The sequence below is a fragment of the Pseudoliparis swirei genome, chromosome 22, assembly GCF_029220125.1.
Source record: "Pseudoliparis swirei isolate HS2019 ecotype Mariana Trench chromosome 22, NWPU_hadal_v1, whole genome shotgun sequence".
NCBI classification, from domain to species: domain Eukaryota; kingdom Metazoa; phylum Chordata; class Actinopteri; order Perciformes; family Liparidae; genus Pseudoliparis; species Pseudoliparis swirei.
This window is the reverse complement of record NC_079409.1, coordinates 2739478-2759672: the sequence shown is the minus strand read 5'-3', so window position 1 is coordinate 2759672 and position 20195 is coordinate 2739478. Positions and strand designations below refer to the sequence as shown.

Sequence of the window (20195 nt, the reverse complement as noted above, 5' to 3'; positions counted from 1 at the left end):
GGCCGACACAGAACCAGTGGCTGTAAAACTTTTATTGGTGTAGAAAACAAACAGAACATCCAAAAATAAACAAGATACGGAGAGTAAAGCCAGTCGTTTGGACATCGGTCTGGTGGAGGTTTCACAATGTGACAAAAGTCAACAGAGAGTCCGTCCGGTTGGTTAATGAGCGGCAGGCCCCGCCCACTGAGTCCCAGACACACAGGTTCATGATTAACCCGTGAGGGGGTCAGAGCCAACAGGGGAGGGCCATGGAGCCACACTGCCCCCCCCCCCACTCAGCCCAGCTCCTCCTTGGCCTTGCCCTGCTTGCGGGGCATCTTCTTGCTGCTGCTGTCCTCCAGTTCTTTGCTCTTGTAGTAGTGAGGAGCCACTTCCAGCAGCCAGCCGCTGTCGATCTCGATCACCTGAGAGAGAGAGAGGGGGGGGGGGGGGGGGGTCAGGCCATGTGTGGATGCTTATACTACCAAAGCTCGGTTTTTATCAATGAAGACAACATTAAATGAATCATAAACACTCTCTACATAGTTAATGTGTAGATGACTATTCTCTGGTGTGTAATGAAGTCTCTCCAGAGGTGTGTAGAGGCCCATCTCCAGTGTTCTAGTGGTACATTGTGTTATCGCCTTCGAAGACTAGCGGAGGGGTAGAAAACCCTTGAAAACCCTTTTTTATGTGAGCGCAGCTGAAAACAGTTATGCTGCTGAGAGAAGCTATAACACTGGCCTTCCTTTGAGCCACAAGAAGAACAACATTAATATTTACAATAAAAATAATTATTTACAACCTCGTCAATGTCTTGACTAGATTTTATATTCATTTGATAAATAAGTGAGTTTTCATGGAAAACAACAAATTGTCTGGGTGACCCCAAACTTTTGAATGGTAGTATATAAAAATAAATAAATAGAACAAAATATATATATATATGAATAAATACATATATTCATAAATAAAATAGAAATAATAAATTAAATATATATATAATTATTTCTAACCTTTTCAATGTCTTGACTATATTTTATATTAATTTTGAAATTCATTAGATAAATAAGTGAGAGTTTTCATTGAAGACACCACATTGTCTGAGTGACCCCAAACTTTGGAACTAATTTTCCAGGACTTTTCCAAAACTTTTGGGAATTACATTTTTTTCCACGGAATTTTCCTTGGGCTCTGAGTGGTTCTGATTGGTTCTGAGTGGTTCTGAGGGGTTCCAATTGGTTCTGAGGGGTTCTGTGTGGTTCCGAGCGGCGCTGTGTGGTCCGACCTGTCTCATGAACTCCTTGGTGGTGAACACCAGCTCGTGGTAGATGAGCCAGCGCGGCTGCTCCTCGAACAGGCAGCTGTTGGGGTGAACGTACACCGTCTGCTGGTGCTTCACCGTCTTGTAGCCGCCTTTGCTGAGCCGCGCTGTGTGGTAGAAGTACCCCGCCGTCACCGACTGGGGGGGGGGGGGGGGAGAGAGAGAGAGAGAGAGAATCAAAGCTTAGAAAGGTGTGAAGCATCAGACACTCGCCATGCGTCTTGAAGCTCGATGAACGTTGAAGATGAGACCCGAGATGAGACCCGAGATGAGACCCGAGAGACGACCACACGCTGCTTCAGGGGGAAACTCAGACTAAAACAAATAAGCAACTAAACGCTCTAAAATGACCCATTTCCCTCGTGTCAGTTATTTATTTGTTAAATGATCGATTGACCTTTGATTCATAAAAGCAGTTCCAGGATCACTTCTGCAACATTTTGGCTGCAAGATATTAAAAAAGAAAAGAACAGAAAAGGCGTAACCCGACTAGGAAAACAAACGCCCTCTAATCGGTTTAGGGTTCACAACACCACCCTGATACCAGAAGGCTGCTGTATCTGAGGGTGACCTTTGACCTCGCTCTACCGTGTGATGCTGCCGACAGCAGCTCGAGGCGGAGTCGACAAGCAAATATTGACACGCGGTGCGTTTGAGGAACCTTCTCGTAGACGACTACGGCCTTTCATGGCGAGGCCTTCAGGGCTTTTATAGATCGGCTTTTTACTACAACTTCCTCCCGTCGAGTTACCGGCCCGACTCAGGGGTTCATCCACATGACCAATGAACAGGTTCATCCTCATGACCAATGAACAGGTTCATCCTCATGACCAATGAACAGGTTCATCCACATGACCAATGAACAGGTTCATCCTCATGACCAATGAACAGGTTCATCCACATGACCAATGAACAGGTTCATCCACATGACCAATGAACAGGTTCATCCACACGACCAATGAACAGGTTCATCCTCATGACCAATGAACAGGTTCATCACATGACCAATGAACAGGTTCATCCTCATGACCAATGAACAGGTTCATCACATGACCAATGAACAGGTTCATCCTCATGACCAATGAACAGGTTCATCCTCATGACCAATGAACAGGTTCATCCTCATGACCAATGAACAGGTTCATCACATGACCAATGAACAGGTTCATCCACATGACCAATGAACAGGTTCATACACATGACCAATGAACAGGTTCATCCTCATGACCAATGAACAGGTTCATCACATGACCAATGAACAGGTTCATCCACATGACCAATGAACAGGTTCATCCTCATGACCAATGAACAGGTTCATCCACATGACCAATGAACAGGTTCATCCTCATGACCAATGAACAGGTTCATCACATGACCAATGAACAGGTTCATCCACATGACCAATGAACAGGTTCATCCACATGACCAATGAACAGGTTCATCCTCATGACCAATGAACAGGTTCATCCACATGACCAATGAACAGGTTCATCCTCATGACCAATGAACAGGTTCATCCACATGACCAATGAACAGGATGACCAATGAACAGGTTCATCACATGACCAATGAACAGGTTCATCACATGACCAATGAACAGGTTCATCACATGACCAATGAACAGGTTCATCCTCATGACCAATGAACAGGTTCATCCACATGACCAATGAACAGGTTCATCCTCATGACCAATGAACAGGTTCATCCACATGACCAATGAACAGGTTCATCCTCATGACCAATGAACAGGTTCATCACATGACCAATGAACAGGTTCATCACATGACCAATGAACAGGTTCATCCTCATGACCAATGAACAGGTTCATCCTCATGACCAATGAACAGGTTCATCCACATGACCAATGAACAGGTTCATCCTCATGACCAATGAACAGGTTCATCCACATGACCAATGAACAGGTTCATCCTCATGACCAATGAACAGGTTCATCACATGACCAATGAACAGGTTCATCACATGACCAATGAACAGGTTCATCCTCATGACCAATGAACAGGTTCATCCTCATGACCAATGAACAGGTTCATCCACATGACCAATGAACAGGTTCATCCCCAATGAACAGGTTCATCACATGACCAATGAACAGGTTCATCCTCATGACCAATGAACAGGTTCATCCACATGACCAATGAACAGGTTCATCCTCATGACCAATGAACAGGGTTCATCCTCATGACCAATGAACAGGTTCATCCACATGACCAATGAACAGGTTCATCCTCATGACCAATGAACAGGTTCATCCACATGACCAATGAACAGGTTCATCCACATGACCAATGAACAGGTTCATCCTCATGACCAATGAACAGGTTCATCACATGACCAATGAACAGGTTCATCCACATGACCAATGAACAGGTTCATCCACATGACCAATGAACAGGTTCATCACATGACCAATGAACAGGTTCATCCACATGACCAATGAACAGGTTCATCACATGACCAATGAACAGGTTCATCTTCATGACCAATGAACAGGTTAATCCTCATGACCAATGAACAGGTTCATCCTCATGACCAATGAACAGGTTCATCCACATGACCAATGAACAGGTTCATCCACATGACCAATGAACAGGTTCATCCTCATGACCAATGAACAGGTTCATCTACATGACCAATGAACAGGTTCATCCTCATGACCAATGAACAGGTTCATCCTCATGACCAATGAACAGGTTAATCCTCATGACCAATGAACAGGTTCATCCTCATGACCAATGAACAGGTTCATCCACATGACCAATGAACAGGTTCATCCTCATGACCAATGAACAGGTTCATCCACATGACCAATGAACAGGTTCATCACATGACCAATGAACAGGTTCATCACATGACCAATGAACAGGTTCATCCTCATGTCGACCAATCGGTGTCCAGGACTTTAAACCAAATGTAAATGACCAAACATGTTTTAAATCTCAGTGTAAACATGAAGTGATGAAATGTCGTATTTAAACTAACAATGAGAATCCCAAAGCTTACAGTGTATAACCTTAAATGACTAAAATGAATGAGAGACAAAAGTTTAGATTAACCCTTGTGTTGCCTTCGGGTCAATTTGACCCGATTCAATGTTTAACCCTCCTGTTACCTTTATATTTACTAACATATTTTACCCTTGAGGTCAATATGACCCCAGCTATTAAAATCTCCAGAAAATTATTAGAATTAATATTGTTTTCCAAGTTTAAGTGTGAGGTACTTTATGTTTGTTTGTTGACTCCCGAAAGAACACCGACATTAAACATTGAATCGGGTCAAATTGACCCGAAGGCGACAGGAGGGTTAAATATTGAATCGGGTCAAAATGACCCGAAGGCAACACAAGGGTTAAAAGAATAAACATTTACATCTTTTTAGTTAAGGTGCGTTCACTTGCAGCGCGGAAAAATGTGCGCTGCGAGTATGAAAGAGCGAATGCCGGCTTATATTTAGAGCGTCTTTCTTTTAAAAGCATATTAATTATTTAAAACTCAGCGTAAATGCACATATGTGAATATAAACACATTTACACGACTTTTCCAAAACTTTTGTGATTTGTGATTTAATTTTTCAGGTCTGGGAATAACCGTTTTAAAATTCCGGGACTTTTCCATGTTCCCCATGAGCGTACGGACCCTGAAGTATTGGCGTATCCTCTGTTAAAACCAGGACTCCCTGTTGCGCAGCACTGACCTTGCGGATGGGCAGGCTGTCCCCCTGGGAGCTCACCACCTCCACCTCGATGCGGTCCATCAGACCCTCCAGCTGGTCCCGGACGTCGCGGGCTCTCCTCATGGAGCGGAACTGGATGAAGTTCTCGTAGCACCACTGGGTGGAGTAGTCGCTCTCCAGCCACTGCGGGAGAAAGACGCCGCGGTTCACCCACATTGAGAGAAGTATCTCAGGAAATAAACACTAACTGTGGATATATTAGTTCCGTCTTTTCTGTTTCAGCCGTGCTGAAGACAGAAGAACATCTGCTACTGGATGGGATGAGAGGTCGTTCACACACTCGCGTTCCCCTGAGGATGAACCCGCACGACGTTCCCTCTTGCGCAACCAGCAGGTTCCCCCGTGTGGTTCTGGAGTGAAATGTCCCCAAAACTATTGGACGGATTGTTATGAAAAGCCAAAAAGGGATCAATTACCGTAAAGTGTACCAGGTGCTGCAAAACGCCGAAAATAAGAATAAATACATTTGCTGGTTTTATTTATTTTGTATACATATGTATATATATTATAAATATATAAATTATATATATATGTATAATATAATATAAATAATATATATATATAATATATAGAAATTATATATTATACATATATATTATTTCTATATATATAATATATACAAAATAAATAAATATATATATATAAAATAAATATAAATATAATAATATAAATTCACCCAGTGTCAGTTTGTTTTTAATCACAACTAATGAGCACAGACACAATTTCTCGGGCTCAATAGATAAACACCACCTATGAGCTCACTAGAAGGCATGGCTCCTACCTGTGTGTAGACGTTGAGCAGCACCAGGTGGTCTCCGCCCGGCACCACGAAGTTCATCCGGGCGTTGTCAGCGTGCACCACCTTGTCTTTGGGCCGGTAGAAAATAGAGTTGTTCACCGACAGCATGGCGGCAATCGTCAACACCTCCTCTGAACACTTGTACCTGGAAGGAGACGGGAAAATATAAAGATAATATATCAGTACAGGGCTCCAGACTGCGACCAAATGGTCGCATTTTGCGCCTAAAATTAGACACAGTGCGAGTACATTTTTCATCAACTCGCGCATGCGCGACCAGTAAATTCGCAGATTTTTTTGTTGTTGTTATTAAATATTTTTGTTGCTGACAAACTTGTTCTACACTTCAGCCCACTATAGTTAGCGGTAATGCCTGAATGACTGGTTTGCTAACCGACATTAACTCCAGAAGAAGAAGAAAGGAGACGAAAACAGAAGAAGAAGAAGAAGGCTGGCCTGTCGTGGCGAAATTCAGCTTTCGCGATGAGTGGCTGCGCGAGTTCACCTGGCTGAGGTATTTCAGGGAGACCAATTCAATGAACTGTACATTATGCTGTCGATTCCCACAACATGCTGGGAACACGAAATGTGCTGATAAGACTGGCACGACACAATTAAAACACGACACGCTGATCAAACACAACGCCTGTCTGAAACATAAAATGTGCCGCGACCTGTGCAATGAAAGTGCAGCTCCACTCCCAGTCGCATTTAGAAGACAAGAGGCTGCTAACCAGTGCGCCGAGGAGGCCGAATTCAGGACTCTCAAGTGTCACGCATTGAGCGTGAGACTCACGCATTTCGGTCTTAAGTCACGCACTCCCGCCACACATCGTATTTCTCACGCTGAAAAAAACTCTCGGCTATTTAATGTTTTAATGTGCCGCAGCGCGGCAACACGAGCTGGCCGCGCTGCCCTCACCGTGGAGGAATCAAGCGCTCCCCTGGAGTTCTGCTGTGAGGAGCCACTTATCAGCCAATCAAAAAAAGAAATGGGCTACACAATAGCCAATCAGAAAACAACCCGTATCTGGGTAAGATTCAATCTAGCAACCAATGAAGAAGGGGGGGGGGATGTCACTCTTGCCTGTCTTCAAAACTTGAGAGCCCTGCGAATTGCTATTGAAGTTTAACACGGCGTATTTCATTGCCAAAGAAGAACACTTTGCAAGTCGATTTATAGTATGCGCCCCTAAATTTTCAGCTTGCGCCCCTAAAATTTTAAGTTAGGGGCCACTGTGCTCCTAGTAAAAAAAGTTAGTCTGGAGCCCTGCAGTAACTTACTGAGATACATTATCAACATTCTCCCGCCTGAAGAATTGAGCTTCAAACCCTTATTTACAACTACAATAAGTGCACGTCCCATTCTGCTCTGTATGCCATTTGGATGTGTCTGCGTCCTGCCACATGAACACAGAGCGGAGACTCACTGCTCGGAGGCCAGGATCATCTTGCTCAGCATGGGGTCCACCGGCAGCTCAGCCATCCTGCGACCCAGCTGAACAACAACAAGCAGGGGAAGACATTAAATAAACAACAACCTCACCGACAATGCAGTCAGTCACACGCTCACGTCCTCAATAATATCTGATTCACAAGACGAGCTTGGAGATAAATAAAATGTCACAAGAGCCTCGAGAGCCTCGAGCGTCACATTCCATTTGACAGGTAGTTATCATAAAAGGAGTCAACTGTGTAATTGGAGGAGTGATGTACCTTGGTGAGCTCTCCCAGGTGGTTGAGCGCTCCCAGGGCGTAGAGCTGCTCCAGAGCCAGGACCAGAGTCTCATGAGGGGGCGGGTCCATGAAGTCAAAGTGAATGAGGTCATTGATCCCTAAAGGAAAGCATATTATTGCACAACCACAGCATCTCTTCACTCGTCATGACATCCGAGCCGCGAGTCCTCGTGCTCACCTAAACTCTTCAGCAGCAGGACGACGTTTCCCAAGTTGGTCCTCTGAATCTCGGGCACCGTCGATTCCTCCATCTCGTGTTTGAAGGCCCAGGCCGTGTACAGCCGGAAACATTTCCCAGCAGCCACTCTGCCTGCACGGCCCGCCCTCTGGTTGGCCGACGCCTGGAGAGCGACACGGAAACGGTGGCAACAAATGTTGAGAAACAAGAGACTGACACACTCTTAAGCTCCGCCTCCTCTTCGCGCTTGTTAAACTCCAGTAAGAACAGAGGGCAAATACCCAGGAGCAAGGCATGTCAGAAATACACGAGGGCAAAACTGACCCTAGAAAATAATATTTTGCCCCTGATGTCACTCAAAGACGAAACAATGCCCCATAATGTCCTCTAATGATTATGATAATTTAATATTGTTTTATTTTTGTTCTTTGTTGTGTGTCCTATCTGTGTTGTCTGTACTCGGTAGGTACACAACAAACCAATAAATATAATTTTTTAGTTATAAAAAAATAAGTTAGAATTGTTAATGGTTGTTTAAATAACAAGAAATAACCACAAAGAAATAAGAATAACATTGAATCTGGTTTATGTTTTTTGTTCAAACAATCTAAGAAAACACTTTTAATCTGTAGACTACTGCCTAATAGTCTTATTACTGCCTAATAGTCTTATTACTGCCAAATAGGCTTATTATTGTCTAATAGTCTTATTACTGCCTAATAGGCTTATTATTGTCTAATAGTCTTAATATTGCCTAATAGTGTTATTATTGCCTAATAGTCTTATTATTGACATATTTATGACTGTTGCTCATATCATGTTAGCCGAAATAAGTATATTTATAATTTTTTTTAACAAAGGTTAAATGTTATTTCACAAGTTTCAAAAAGAGCCCCAATTTATTAGTAATGCTCCTGGATTCCCGTCAGTGGGGGGGAGTAGCGCCCCTACCCTTGAGCAAGGCGTGGCGATGAGAGAGTAGCGCCCCTACCCTTGAGCAAGGCGTGACGATGAGCGACTCCATGCCGGTGCGGGCGTTGTAGCTCTTCTGTTTGCAGAAGCCCGGGTCGATCACGTAGATGATGCCGTCGATAGTCAGAGAGGTTTCGGCGATGTTGGTCGCCACCACCACCTTTTGATTGAGGGGAGAGAGAGAACACACAGGGGGGAGAGAGAGAGAACACACAGGGGAGAGAGAGAACACACAAGGGAGAGAGAGAGAGAGAATGCAGGGGAGAGAGAGAGCACACACAGGGGGGGAAAGGGGGAGATAACACACAGGTGGGAGCGAGAGAGAGAACACACAGTGGAGAGAGAGATAAAGTGAGTGAGCGACTCCCAAACTAGGTGTAGCGGCGTTCCTCACGCGAACACGAGATCCTATCATTCTTTACTTTGTCTGTATTTGATGGGGGGAAAAAACATTAACTACATACACAAAATAAATAAACTTTGTTACGCTAATACGATATCATACAGTATGTCACGATATGATAAGATATGTTGCGATATGTTACGATATGTTACGGTATGTTACGGTATCTTATGGTATGTTACGGTATGTTCCGATATGTTGCGGTATGTTACAATCTGTTCCGGTATGTTCCGATATGTTACGGTATGTTCCGATATGTTACGGTATGTTACGATATGTTACGATATGTTGCGATATGTTCCGGTATGTTCCGATATGTTACGGTATGTGCGGTATGTTACGATATGTTACGGTATGTTACGATCTGTTACGGTATGTTACGATCTGTTACGGTATGTTACGATCTGTTGCGGTATGTTACGATCTGTTCCGGTATGTTACGATCTGTTCCGATGTGTTCCGATGTGTTACGATGTGTTACGATATGTTACGTTACGTTACGATATGTTACGATAGAAAAACTATCTTCTCTAGTGCCTAATGCAGCTCGTTGCGTTCCACCTGCTGCTGTCACGACGTCATTACATCTCCGTCCAGGGAGCGTCTGTCACTCACTTAAATTATTCTGTAATTCAGAAAGTAAATTTTAAACTTTCCTGAAATTCATATTTATAAAACAATACACCTGTGGCTCTTGCACTAGTTGAGAGGAAGATTACATCTCATGGTGGAACAATGGGAACAAAGACTTCAACCTGTCCACCAGTGTTGGATACAGAGTTTACAGCGGCCTCCATTGGTGAATAACAGCATTGACATTTAATCTGATTGGATAGCAGAGAACTATTGTCTTCATTTATGCCTCGCGAAGAAATAAACGGGTCTACGGACCATTTTATCTGCCAAGGTTGAAATATTATTCCGACAGTGACCCAGAGAGCTCATTGTCATGGGAAACAATCACAGCTGGTCTCACCTTACGGGCTCCCAGCGGAGTCGGGTTGAAGATCTTCGCCTGCATGTCCGACGGCAGGTTGGCGTAGATGGGGAGCACCATCAGCTCCGCTATCTTAGAGCCGAGCCGCCTGCATCGCTCCTGGAGCAGCTCGCAACACGTTTCTATCTCTTCCTGCGAGAAAACACGGGAGGGTTCATACACATGTTGACCAACGGGCTTACAGGACTTCCAAATGACTTTTTAATGACTTTTAAATAACTTTCCCATGAATTTCCTATGACTTTAAAATTAATTTTCCATAACTTTTCCATGACTTTTAAATTACTTTAAAACAAATTTCCATGACCAAAAATGTTGTAAAATCTCGGTGTATACATGAGTAATTAATAAACCTTGAATAACACAAATAAAGGAGAGACAATAGTTTGATTAAAAGAATAAATATTTATATAAATGTTTATTCATTTAATTAAACTGTGTGAATTAACATATGAAAATAACACATTTTCCATGACTTTTCCAAAAATGTTGGAATAAAATGTTTTTTCAAGGACTTATTATAACTATTTTTAAATTCCATGACTTTCCAGGTTTTCCATGACCGTATGAACCCTGTGTGAAGTGATAACTGACCATGAGCATTACTAGAGAAGAGGTTACCTCATTTCATCCATAACAATAGTTTACATTGATTGGCTTTTAAAAATATATATAAATCTCTCCCTGGGCTGCTGTTTCCTTCTTATCTGCTAACATACATGAGTAAAAATGATTACAAAAATAATAGCTTGCCCTCTCACAATATTCGATATATACATATATACACAAGTTTTCTTTAAAAATCTTTAGGATGATTCTGTCTCCAACGTCCCATTTCACATAAACTCTACCTGTCCGGTGAGGAAGACCAGCACGTCTCCGGTAGGCTGGGTGACGTGGATCTGGAGCACCGACACCACGCAGGCCTCCAGGTAGTCGGCCTCTGGAGCCTTGAGAACACAACATACACACACCGGCATCAACAGGACACTCTGGTTTGGGGTGGGAAATAAATTGTTTGGGAGTAATGTTTTCTCTGGAGGTAGCCGGGGAAGAAAGAGTTTCAATATCCACGTTTTCATCTTGCAACAACAAATTCACCAATTATATACACACTTACAGTCCAAAGGTTTGAGGTCACCCAGACAATTTGGTGTTTTCCATGAAAACTCACACTTATGTATCTAATTAATTGCAAAATGAATATAAAATATATTCAAGACATTCCAAGGTTATAATGTTTAATATTTATATATTATTTATTTTTAATTTATATAATATATTTTTTTAGATTTTATTGATATTATATATATATTTTTTTAAAATATATATTATTTATCCATATATATATATATTATTTATTTATATACACTAGCTGCGCTCACACAAAGAGTTTTATACCCCTCCGCTAGTCTTCTAAGGCGATAACACAATGTACCATCAGAACACTGGAGATGGGCCTCTACACACCTCTGTAGAGACTTTATTAACACCAGAGAATAGTCATGTACACATTAACTATGTAGAGAGTGTTTATGATTCATTTAATGTTATCTTGATTGAAAGATAAGTTCATTTCTAAGTGACTGCAGTAACGGCAGAGTATATTTTTAAAGTATTATGTGCCGTATTAAGCGTATAAAGAAGATGCTAGTTCTTACTTTAGTGTAGAAGATGTCCACCGGGAACCTCCTGCCGGGGATCCTGAAGACGGGCGCGTCGTCGAAGAAGCAGGAGAAGCGCTCCGTGTCCATAGTGGCGCTGGCCACCAGAACCTTCAGGTCGGACCGGAACCGGGCGATGTCCTTAATCAGGCCGAACAGGATGTCCGTGTGCAGCGTCCGCTCGTGGGCTTCGTCGATGAGGATCACACTTGGGTGAAGAGAGAGAGGGGCGGCAGGGTGAAGCACAACTCGTACAGTAAGCAGGGGTCATGCACATGTTGACCAATAGATTTCCATGACCTTTCCATGACCTTTCCATGAAATTTGCATGACCAAACATGTGAAATCTCGGTGTATACATGAGTATAAAACTTAAATGACACAAATGAGAGACAATAGTTTGATTCAAAGAATAAATATATCTACAAATCTTTATTCTTTGAATCAAACTGTGTAAATTAACATATGAATATAACAAATTTCCATGACTTTTCCAAAAGTTTTGGGGTTTAATTTTTTTCAAGGACCTTTCCAGGCCTGGAAATAACCATTTAACAATTCCATGACTTTTCCAAGCTTTACATGACCGTGAGAACCCCGTGTAGAACATGAACAAATGAGAAAATGTTGTATTTAAACTAACAAAGAGGATTCCAAAGCATACAGTAAATAACCTTAAATGAATGAGAGACAATAGTTTAGATCAAAAGAATAAACATTTATGTCTTTTCAATTACGGTGCGTTCACTTGCAGCGCGGAAATTTGCGAGTATGAAAGAGCGTATATGCCGGCTAATATTTAGAGCGTCTTTCTTTTAAAAAGCATATTAATTATTTAAAACTCAGCGTGAATGAACACATGAATTTAACACTTTTCCAGGACTTTTCCAAAACTTTTGGGGATTTTCTTTTTTTTCCAAGGCCTGGAAATAACCATTGACAAATTTCAGGATTTTTCCAGGTTTTCCATGACCGTACGAACGCTGAGTAATACAGACGGGCGCTCAGTAAATACAGAAAAGCAACGACAGACGTGAGCGACGACGGAGAGGAACTGTGAGACGTTTATGGGCCGAAAAATAACTGGGAAATTGGGACGTGAAGCAGCGCTCAAACACACGGCTGATGAGGGAACAACTTCTAAAACCACCAAGAAAATGTATACAATGACATTTCTCTCTTTTCTCTGGTGGATTGACTGCGTGGCGACGTTATCTTCTGAGCAGTGATGGAGGACCTCATCGTGTCGGTTACCTGTAGCTGGCCAGGTCGGGCTCGGTGAGGAACTCTCGCAGCAGCATGCCGTCCGTCATGTAGCGGAGCACGGTCCTCTCCGACGTGCAGTCCTCGAAACGAATACTGTAACCCACCTGGAGGAGGAGAGAAAGAACAATGGGAAGACCTAGTCAACAATACTCTGAAATCCCTCCATTGATATATAGATCAGGGGTCACGCACATGTGGACCAATCGGTGTCCGGGACTTTAAACCAAATTTATATGGCCAAACATTTTGTGAAACATGAAAAAGTGAGAACATTTAGTATTTAAACTAACAAAGAGGATTCAAAGCATACAGTTTATAACCTTAAATGACTCAAATGAATGAGAGACAATAGTTTGAATAAAAGAATAAACATGTCTTTTTAGTTAACCCTTGTGTTGCCTTAGGGTCATTTTGACCCGAATCAATATTACACCCTCCCCCCGCCTTTGGGTCATTTTGACCCGATTCAATGTTTCACCCTCCTGTTACCTTTATATTTACTAACATATTTTACCCTTTGGGTTCAATTTGATGCCAGCAATTAAAACCTCCAGAAAATTATTAGAATTAATATTGTTTTCCAAGTTTAAGTGTGAGGCACTTTATGTTTGTTTGTTGACTACCGAAAGAACACCGACATTAAACATTGAATGGGGTCAAATTAATCCTAAGGCGGGGGGAGGGTGTAATATTGATTGAGGTCAAAATGACCCTAAGGCAACACAAGGGTTAAGGTGCGTTCACTTGCAGCGCAGAAAAATGGATAAAAAAAACTATCAAAGAGCGTATGCATGCCGGCTTATATTCTGAGCGTCATTCTTTTAAAAAGCATATTAAATATTAAAAACTGCACATATGTGAATATAAACACATCTACACGACTTCTCCAAAAGTTTTGGGATTTAATTTTTCAGGTCTGGAAATAACCGTTTTAAAATTCCAGGACTTTTCCAGGTTTTCCATGACCGTACAGACCCTGAAGTATTTGCATATCCTCTATTAAAACCAGGACTCACTGTTGAGCGAAAGCATATCAATTATTGAAAGCTCAGCGTAAATAAACATTATAATATAAAACATTTTCGGGCTTTTTCCAAAACTTTGGGGATTTTCTTTTTCTTCCCGGGACTTTTCCAGGCCTGGAAATAACCATAAAAATAAAATTCCATGGCATTTCCATGTTTTCCATGACCGTACGAACCCTGATGGCTCTAACATTGCATCCAGTTGACCCATCTATAATTAATACTGGACTACGAGAGAGGATCCTGACGACGTGCCGCTCGCTCACCTCATTCCCGAGCTTGACGCCCATTTCCTGAGACACTCTGGCTGCCACCGACATGGCTGCCACTCTGCGAGGCTGCGTGCACCCGATCTTCATGCCTCCTTTGGTGTAGCCCTGAGAGAGGAACAGGAAGTCGATGAGTAGAACCGCAAACTGGCTTTTTAATCTCGTTTAATGCCAGGATGTGACGATGTTATCGTTAAGATTCGACACTCACGTCTTCCAGGAGGTACTGGGGGATCTGGGTGGTCTTTCCGGAGCCCGTCTCCCCCTCGATGACTAGGATCTGGTGCTGGTTGATGGCCGCCAACAGGTCCTCTCTGTAGGGGAAGATGGGCAGGCTGCGGCGGACCTCCTGCATGGACTCCTTCTTCAGCGCCGCCTGGGACAGAGCCAGTTCCTCCTGGTCCTGAACACAAGAGGGTCAGAGGAACGGCTCTCCTTTGGAACGAAGTACCGCATGTCGCCACTAGGTGTCGCACTCGACTCAGAAGCGACGAGCTCACGCTGAGCCTGAGAGCCCACGAATGAGATTATAGCGCCGCCTGCAGCATTTACATGACGCCCCGTAGCTCAGACTTACTTGGCCATGTATGTTCTTGTCACCCCTAAAAGCACAAATGCACTTTCTAGTGAACAAACACACACACACACACACACCTGCTGAAATCGCGTCTCCTTCATGTTGGCCGTCTCGCCTCGGCAGTAAATTGCCCGACACTAGTGACAATTTCTAAAAGCGAGATGACAGGACGCCCACCTTCTCCGAGCGCGTTCCCTTCATGGTCATGGCGGTGCTGACGAATTCGATCATCTCGTCCTCCTCCAGGATCAGCTGGTACCGCTCCTGCTCCTGCCTCATGCCCAGCTCTCGCTCCCTCTTGGCGCCGAAGCTGAGGGAGGCCGTCTTCAGCCTCTCCTCCTCCCAGCGGCCTTGCTCTCCTCCCAGCTCCATTGGAGACTCCTCCAACTCCAGGTCCCTCTGGGGCACCTCCTGGTCAGCGGGGAGGGGGGGGGGAGTGTTGAGCAACCGAACCAACACACACGCAAGACATGACTGCTGTGTCCGTATGCGACGGGCCTGGTGTCTACCTTGTTTCTCTTCTCCTCCGGCATGTAGTATCTGTTCTTCCTCTCCTCGTGCTCCTTCACGCCGGCCTTCTTGTAATCCTTCGCCAGGTCCCTTAGGGTGCGTTTGTAATCCAACTCCTTTTTCTCCCTCTCCGTGAGCTCCTCCGTGTGGAACAGGTACTCGTCGTCAATGATCTCGGCCTCCAGGTCCTCCAGCTTCTCGGCCTCTCTCTTCTTTAGATAATCCCAGCGAGAGCGCTTCCTCAACTCTGGCAACTACAGAAGGAAAGAGGAAACTTCAGTCCACAGAGGAAACTTTAGTCCACAGTGCAAGTTTGAGCGAACTGATTTTAGTCTTTCTTCCCCAAAGCATCATATTTTAACACCCAGCAGTTTTCCCCCAGCACAAATAGAAACTCGCCCACCATGTTCTTCTGATCATCTTCGGCCATCTTCAGCCTCTTCTGAGCTTCCTCATACGCCTGAAGAGAAGGAAAAGCACAACGAAGGTGTTTACCTGCATTGCATTGTGGGCCACGTTTCAAAAGGTGCTGTATCGGTATTCCCTCCTCTCCCACCTTCTTGTCCGTCCTCTCCGTTATGTTACGAGTCTTGTCTTTGTCCTTCTGCTTCACGCGCTCAGCGAACGCATCTCTCTCTTCAATGTCACGCTGTCGCTCTCTTTCTTCCTTTTCCCACTCCTCCTCTTCCTCCTCTTTCTTGGGAGACGTCTGGTCTCCTTGGTTTGAATTCCCCCTTGATGTTAGAAAAGAAAATGCATTCCACCAAAAAACTTATTTGATGAAACCACAACAGAGACTATATTTACAAATATGATGAACTCAATATTAATGAAAAATAATGACTTTCCTGTTATACATTTATCTCTCTACTCAAGCATGTTTTAAATGATTTAAATGAAACCATATGAAACATATATTAAAGAAAATGCGCATGAAATATCTGGACTACCTTTTCGGCGCTTCCTCCTCACTTGACGACTCGCTCACTTTCTTCTTTCTGAAGTTCTTCCTTCTGTTTCCTTTGTCTTTGTCCTTTTTCTTTTTCCCCTTCTCCTTTTCCCTCACAGCTTCTCCGTCGCTGTCGCTGTCCTCCAGTAGCGTGTACGTCCGATTCTTCTTGTCCATCTCAATGGCTTCCCGTTCCTTCGCCCGGGCCGGTTTCTCAACAACCTGCTTGCGAGGAATCTAGAAGACGTGCAGATTGTTAGAGGTTTCATTCCCACCATGTACACTACCGTTCAAAAGTTTGGGATCACTTAGAAATGACTTTATTTTTCAAAGAAAAGCACTGTTTTTTCAATAAAGATAACATTAAATGAATCAGAAATACACACTATACATTGTTAATGTGGTAAATGACTATTCTAGGTGGAAACGTCTGGTTTCTAATGAAATATCTCCAGAGGTGTATAGAGGCCCATTTCATCATCACTCCAGTGTTCTAATGGTACATTGTGTTTGATCATCGCCTTAGAAGACTAATGTCTGATTAGAAAACCCGTGCAATTATGTTAGCACAGCTGAAAACAGTTATGCTGGTGATATAAGCTATACAACTGGCCTTCCTTTGAGCTTGAAGTTTGAAGAACAAAATTAATATTTCAAATATTAATCATTATTTCTATCCTTGTCAATGTCTTGACTACATTTTATATTCATTTGATAAATAAAAGTGTGATTTTTCATGGAAGACACGAAATTGTCTGGGTGATCCCAAACTTTTGAACGGTAGTGTACATATAAATAAATATGTTATGGCAAGTCAAAACAACGCGTGACGAGAGACTTTACCTTGTCAAAGAGCTCTTGCGCAAACGCAACCACGTTCGGCTCGATGTCGATCGTGCCCGTCTCCTCGAGGCGAGTCACAAAGTCTTGGGAGCTCGATGATTTCCGCGCGGTGCCGATCATGAACTGAGACACGTATCTGTCGCTCATCCCGAGGATGTCGTGGAGACGGTCGTTCACCCACTGCTCCAGATTGGCCATGGTGACTGTCTATGGAGCACAAGACAAATACGTTGTTATCCACAATCCAGGTGGAAGCAACACAGTTGGAGAAGCTGCAGAAAATGACCCAATTGATCCCCAAAGGAGACGACACACACACACACACACACCAATAAAATGACTATAAGCTACATACATTGCAATACTTAGACCATATATAAGTATATAATAGACACATAACTATTGCACGCCTCATTACCTTCGCATTGAAAATGCAGAAGGTAATGTTTTGATCGCCGTGTATTTGTTTGCGTGCGTGCTATTCGGATAAGTCAAAAAGTATTAAACCGAATCGCATGACATTTGGTGGGATGATTGGTTATTATCCGGGGACCATTTGATTAGACTTTGGGATCGATCGGGTCAAAGGTCAAGGTCATGGAAAGGTCAAAATCTTCTTTTTACCATAGCACGCTCAATTTTTTTTAATTTTTGTTATTAAGTCTGAAGTCTGATCAGACAGATTACCACAGAGTGCATTACGCTGCGCTGCTCTGCCACGGTATCCTCTTGCACTGCATGTCACAAATAGTTCACAGTAAGTCTGGCAGGAGCTACTGTACGAAATTATGTCCACATATTACTACATATTTCAGAAGCTACCCAGTATATCAAGAATTGTAATGAACATAATTATTCTAAAATGGACCATTTGGCTACATGAGTAAGTTTACTTTGAAGTACTTTAAGGATGTCTTAACAACTTTTGCTTAGCTTAAGTAGCTAACATACAATATCTGAGTGACGTTTCTTACCTACACTCGTAAACTATTCTGCTTACTTAAGATTGAAAAGTTGTGATAAAAAGCCCGACCGTTACTCTACTTTGAGCCCTTTATTAACTTCACTTACCACTTTTCGACAACGTTGTTGTTATGGAAGAAGTAGCAAGCTGTGTTAGCTACCTCGGCTAACCAGCTACAAAAGAGCCGTTAGTTTGACTTGTGGCTCACGAGCTTCCGGTCGGGACACTTAACAGATACATCCCTCCATTTTCATGTATACACATACATATATATATATGTGTGGCTTAATTATTACAAACAAAAACACCACGTAAATAAAACGATCAATATATGTTTTGCTAACTGAGCTCAATGCACGCTGATGCCGGAAACGGAAACACGTCATATCAGAATGCTCGCGTCCGATCAGAGAGCCTACAGCGCTGACCGCCCGGTGCGGCCATCGGGGGAACTACATCAGAACGGGATTTTATCATTTTGTGTGACAACATGAAAGTTCTCCGATTTATTACTTACATTTAGGCAATTAGTTTGTCCATTTTGTATTATTTCTCTGACATTATATATATAAATATGCAAATGAGGTATTCTCATTTTGATTATGTGCCTAATATGCATTCATTTTAGCTGCTCCTGAACGCATCATCTCACTCTTCCGGTAAGCTCTGGTTGCCAGCTCAACAGCGAGCATGACTTCTTCTTCTCTCCCTCCCGCTCCCTCTTGCTCAGTGTGTCTCATGTATAGTTATCCCCCTGCCTCCCTTAATGATAACGATACATGCAACAAGTGTAGTTTATTTGCTAGGTTGGAGGCAGGTCTAAGTGGGTTAGATGCACGGCTCCGCGCTATCGAAGCTCAGACAGCTATGCTAGTTAGCCCGCCCTCTCCCGTAGCCGGCGCGGAGCTACAGTCAGCTGTTAGCTGTTCTCCGGTGGTGCCCGATCAGCCGGGATCGTGGGGTAACTGTTCGCAGGAGTAGTAAGTCTACACAGAAGCCCGCTGTGCACCAACCACTTCACGTTTCGAACCAGTTTTCCCTGCTCAGCGACACACCCGCTGAGGAACACACCCTGGTTATCGGGAGCTCTATAGTCAGGAACCAGAGTCGTGTGCCTCCCGGGGGCCAGAGCGGGCGACGTGGAGTCTTGTTTGAAGCTGCTGGCTAAGGATAAGCGGAGATACAGTCAGATTGTAATACACGCCGGTGGTAATGACGCCCGAGCCCGCCGCTCGGAACTCACTAAAATTAATGTGGAATCGGTGTGTGCTTATGCCAAGACGTTGTCGGACACCGTAATTTTCTCTGGCCCTCTCCCAAATTTGCAGACAGACGAATTGTATAGCCGAATGTCGTCTCTCAACCGCTGGCTGTCGAGGTGGTGCCCAGCGAATAATGTGGGCTACGTAGACAACTGGAAGACTTTCTGGGGAAAGCCTGATCTGATGAGGAGAGACGGCATTCATCCCACGCTGGACGGAGCATGTCTCATTTCTGCGAATATGACCAAGTTGATCACCGGACTTAATCTATGACAACCCAGGGTTCAGATCAGGAACCGGGAGCAGAGTTGTAGTTTAACACCCTTCTCTGCTCTTCCATTCGAGCAGTTACCCACCCTTGACTTTAGAGTAGAGACTGTGTCTGTCCCACGGCCACTTCAATTAAATAAATCAAAAGTAAGCAGAAGAGGAGTCGTACACAATAACCTTATACAAGTTAACACAATTATTTCAGCAGTGCAACAAAACAGGACTATTAAATGTGGTCTCCTAAATATTAGATCTCTGTCATCTAAAGCTGTGTTACTAAATGATTTAATATCAGATAATCACATTGATTTATGTTGCCTAACTGAAACCTGGCTGAGCCATGAAGAATATGTCTGCCTGAATGAATCGACTCCTCCAAGTCATATTAATACTCACATTCCTCGAGGCACCGGTCGAGGAGGTGGAGTAGCAGCCATCTTTGAATCGAGCC

The 20195-nt window shown here is 43.4% G+C and overlaps 1 protein-coding gene across 2 annotated transcripts; it reads right to left on the bottom strand.

Annotated features, from left to right (window-relative positions):
- Nucleotides 1-17: 17 nt before the first annotated feature.
- Nucleotides 18-18559, bottom strand: dhx16 (DEAH (Asp-Glu-Ala-His) box polypeptide 16). Of its 2 annotated transcripts, XM_056405871.1 has the most exons (21): nucleotides 18320-18559; nucleotides 17249-17455; nucleotides 16407-16642; nucleotides 16013-16190; nucleotides 15860-15916; nucleotides 15456-15710; nucleotides 15124-15357; nucleotides 14581-14772; nucleotides 14367-14477; nucleotides 13064-13179; nucleotides 11807-12017; nucleotides 10997-11095; nucleotides 10125-10277; nucleotides 8765-8905; nucleotides 7774-7936; nucleotides 7575-7693; nucleotides 7289-7356; nucleotides 5841-6003; nucleotides 5021-5182; nucleotides 1271-1444; nucleotides 18-407 (listed from the first exon to the last, which is right to left on the bottom strand). In XM_056405871.1, exons 2-21 carry the CDS (start codon nucleotides 17444-17446, stop codon nucleotides 279-281), a joined length of 3159 nt encoding a protein of 1052 aa, XP_056261846.1. In that variant the 5' UTR covers nucleotides 17447-17455; nucleotides 18320-18559; the 3' UTR covers nucleotides 18-278. The 2 variants fall into 2 exon arrangements, with proteins under 2 accessions (XP_056261846.1, XP_056261847.1); XM_056405872.1 differs by lacking the exons at nucleotides 18-407; nucleotides 1271-1444; nucleotides 5021-5182 and adding an exon at nucleotides 5193-5431.
- Nucleotides 18560-20195: the final 1636 nt, after the last annotated feature.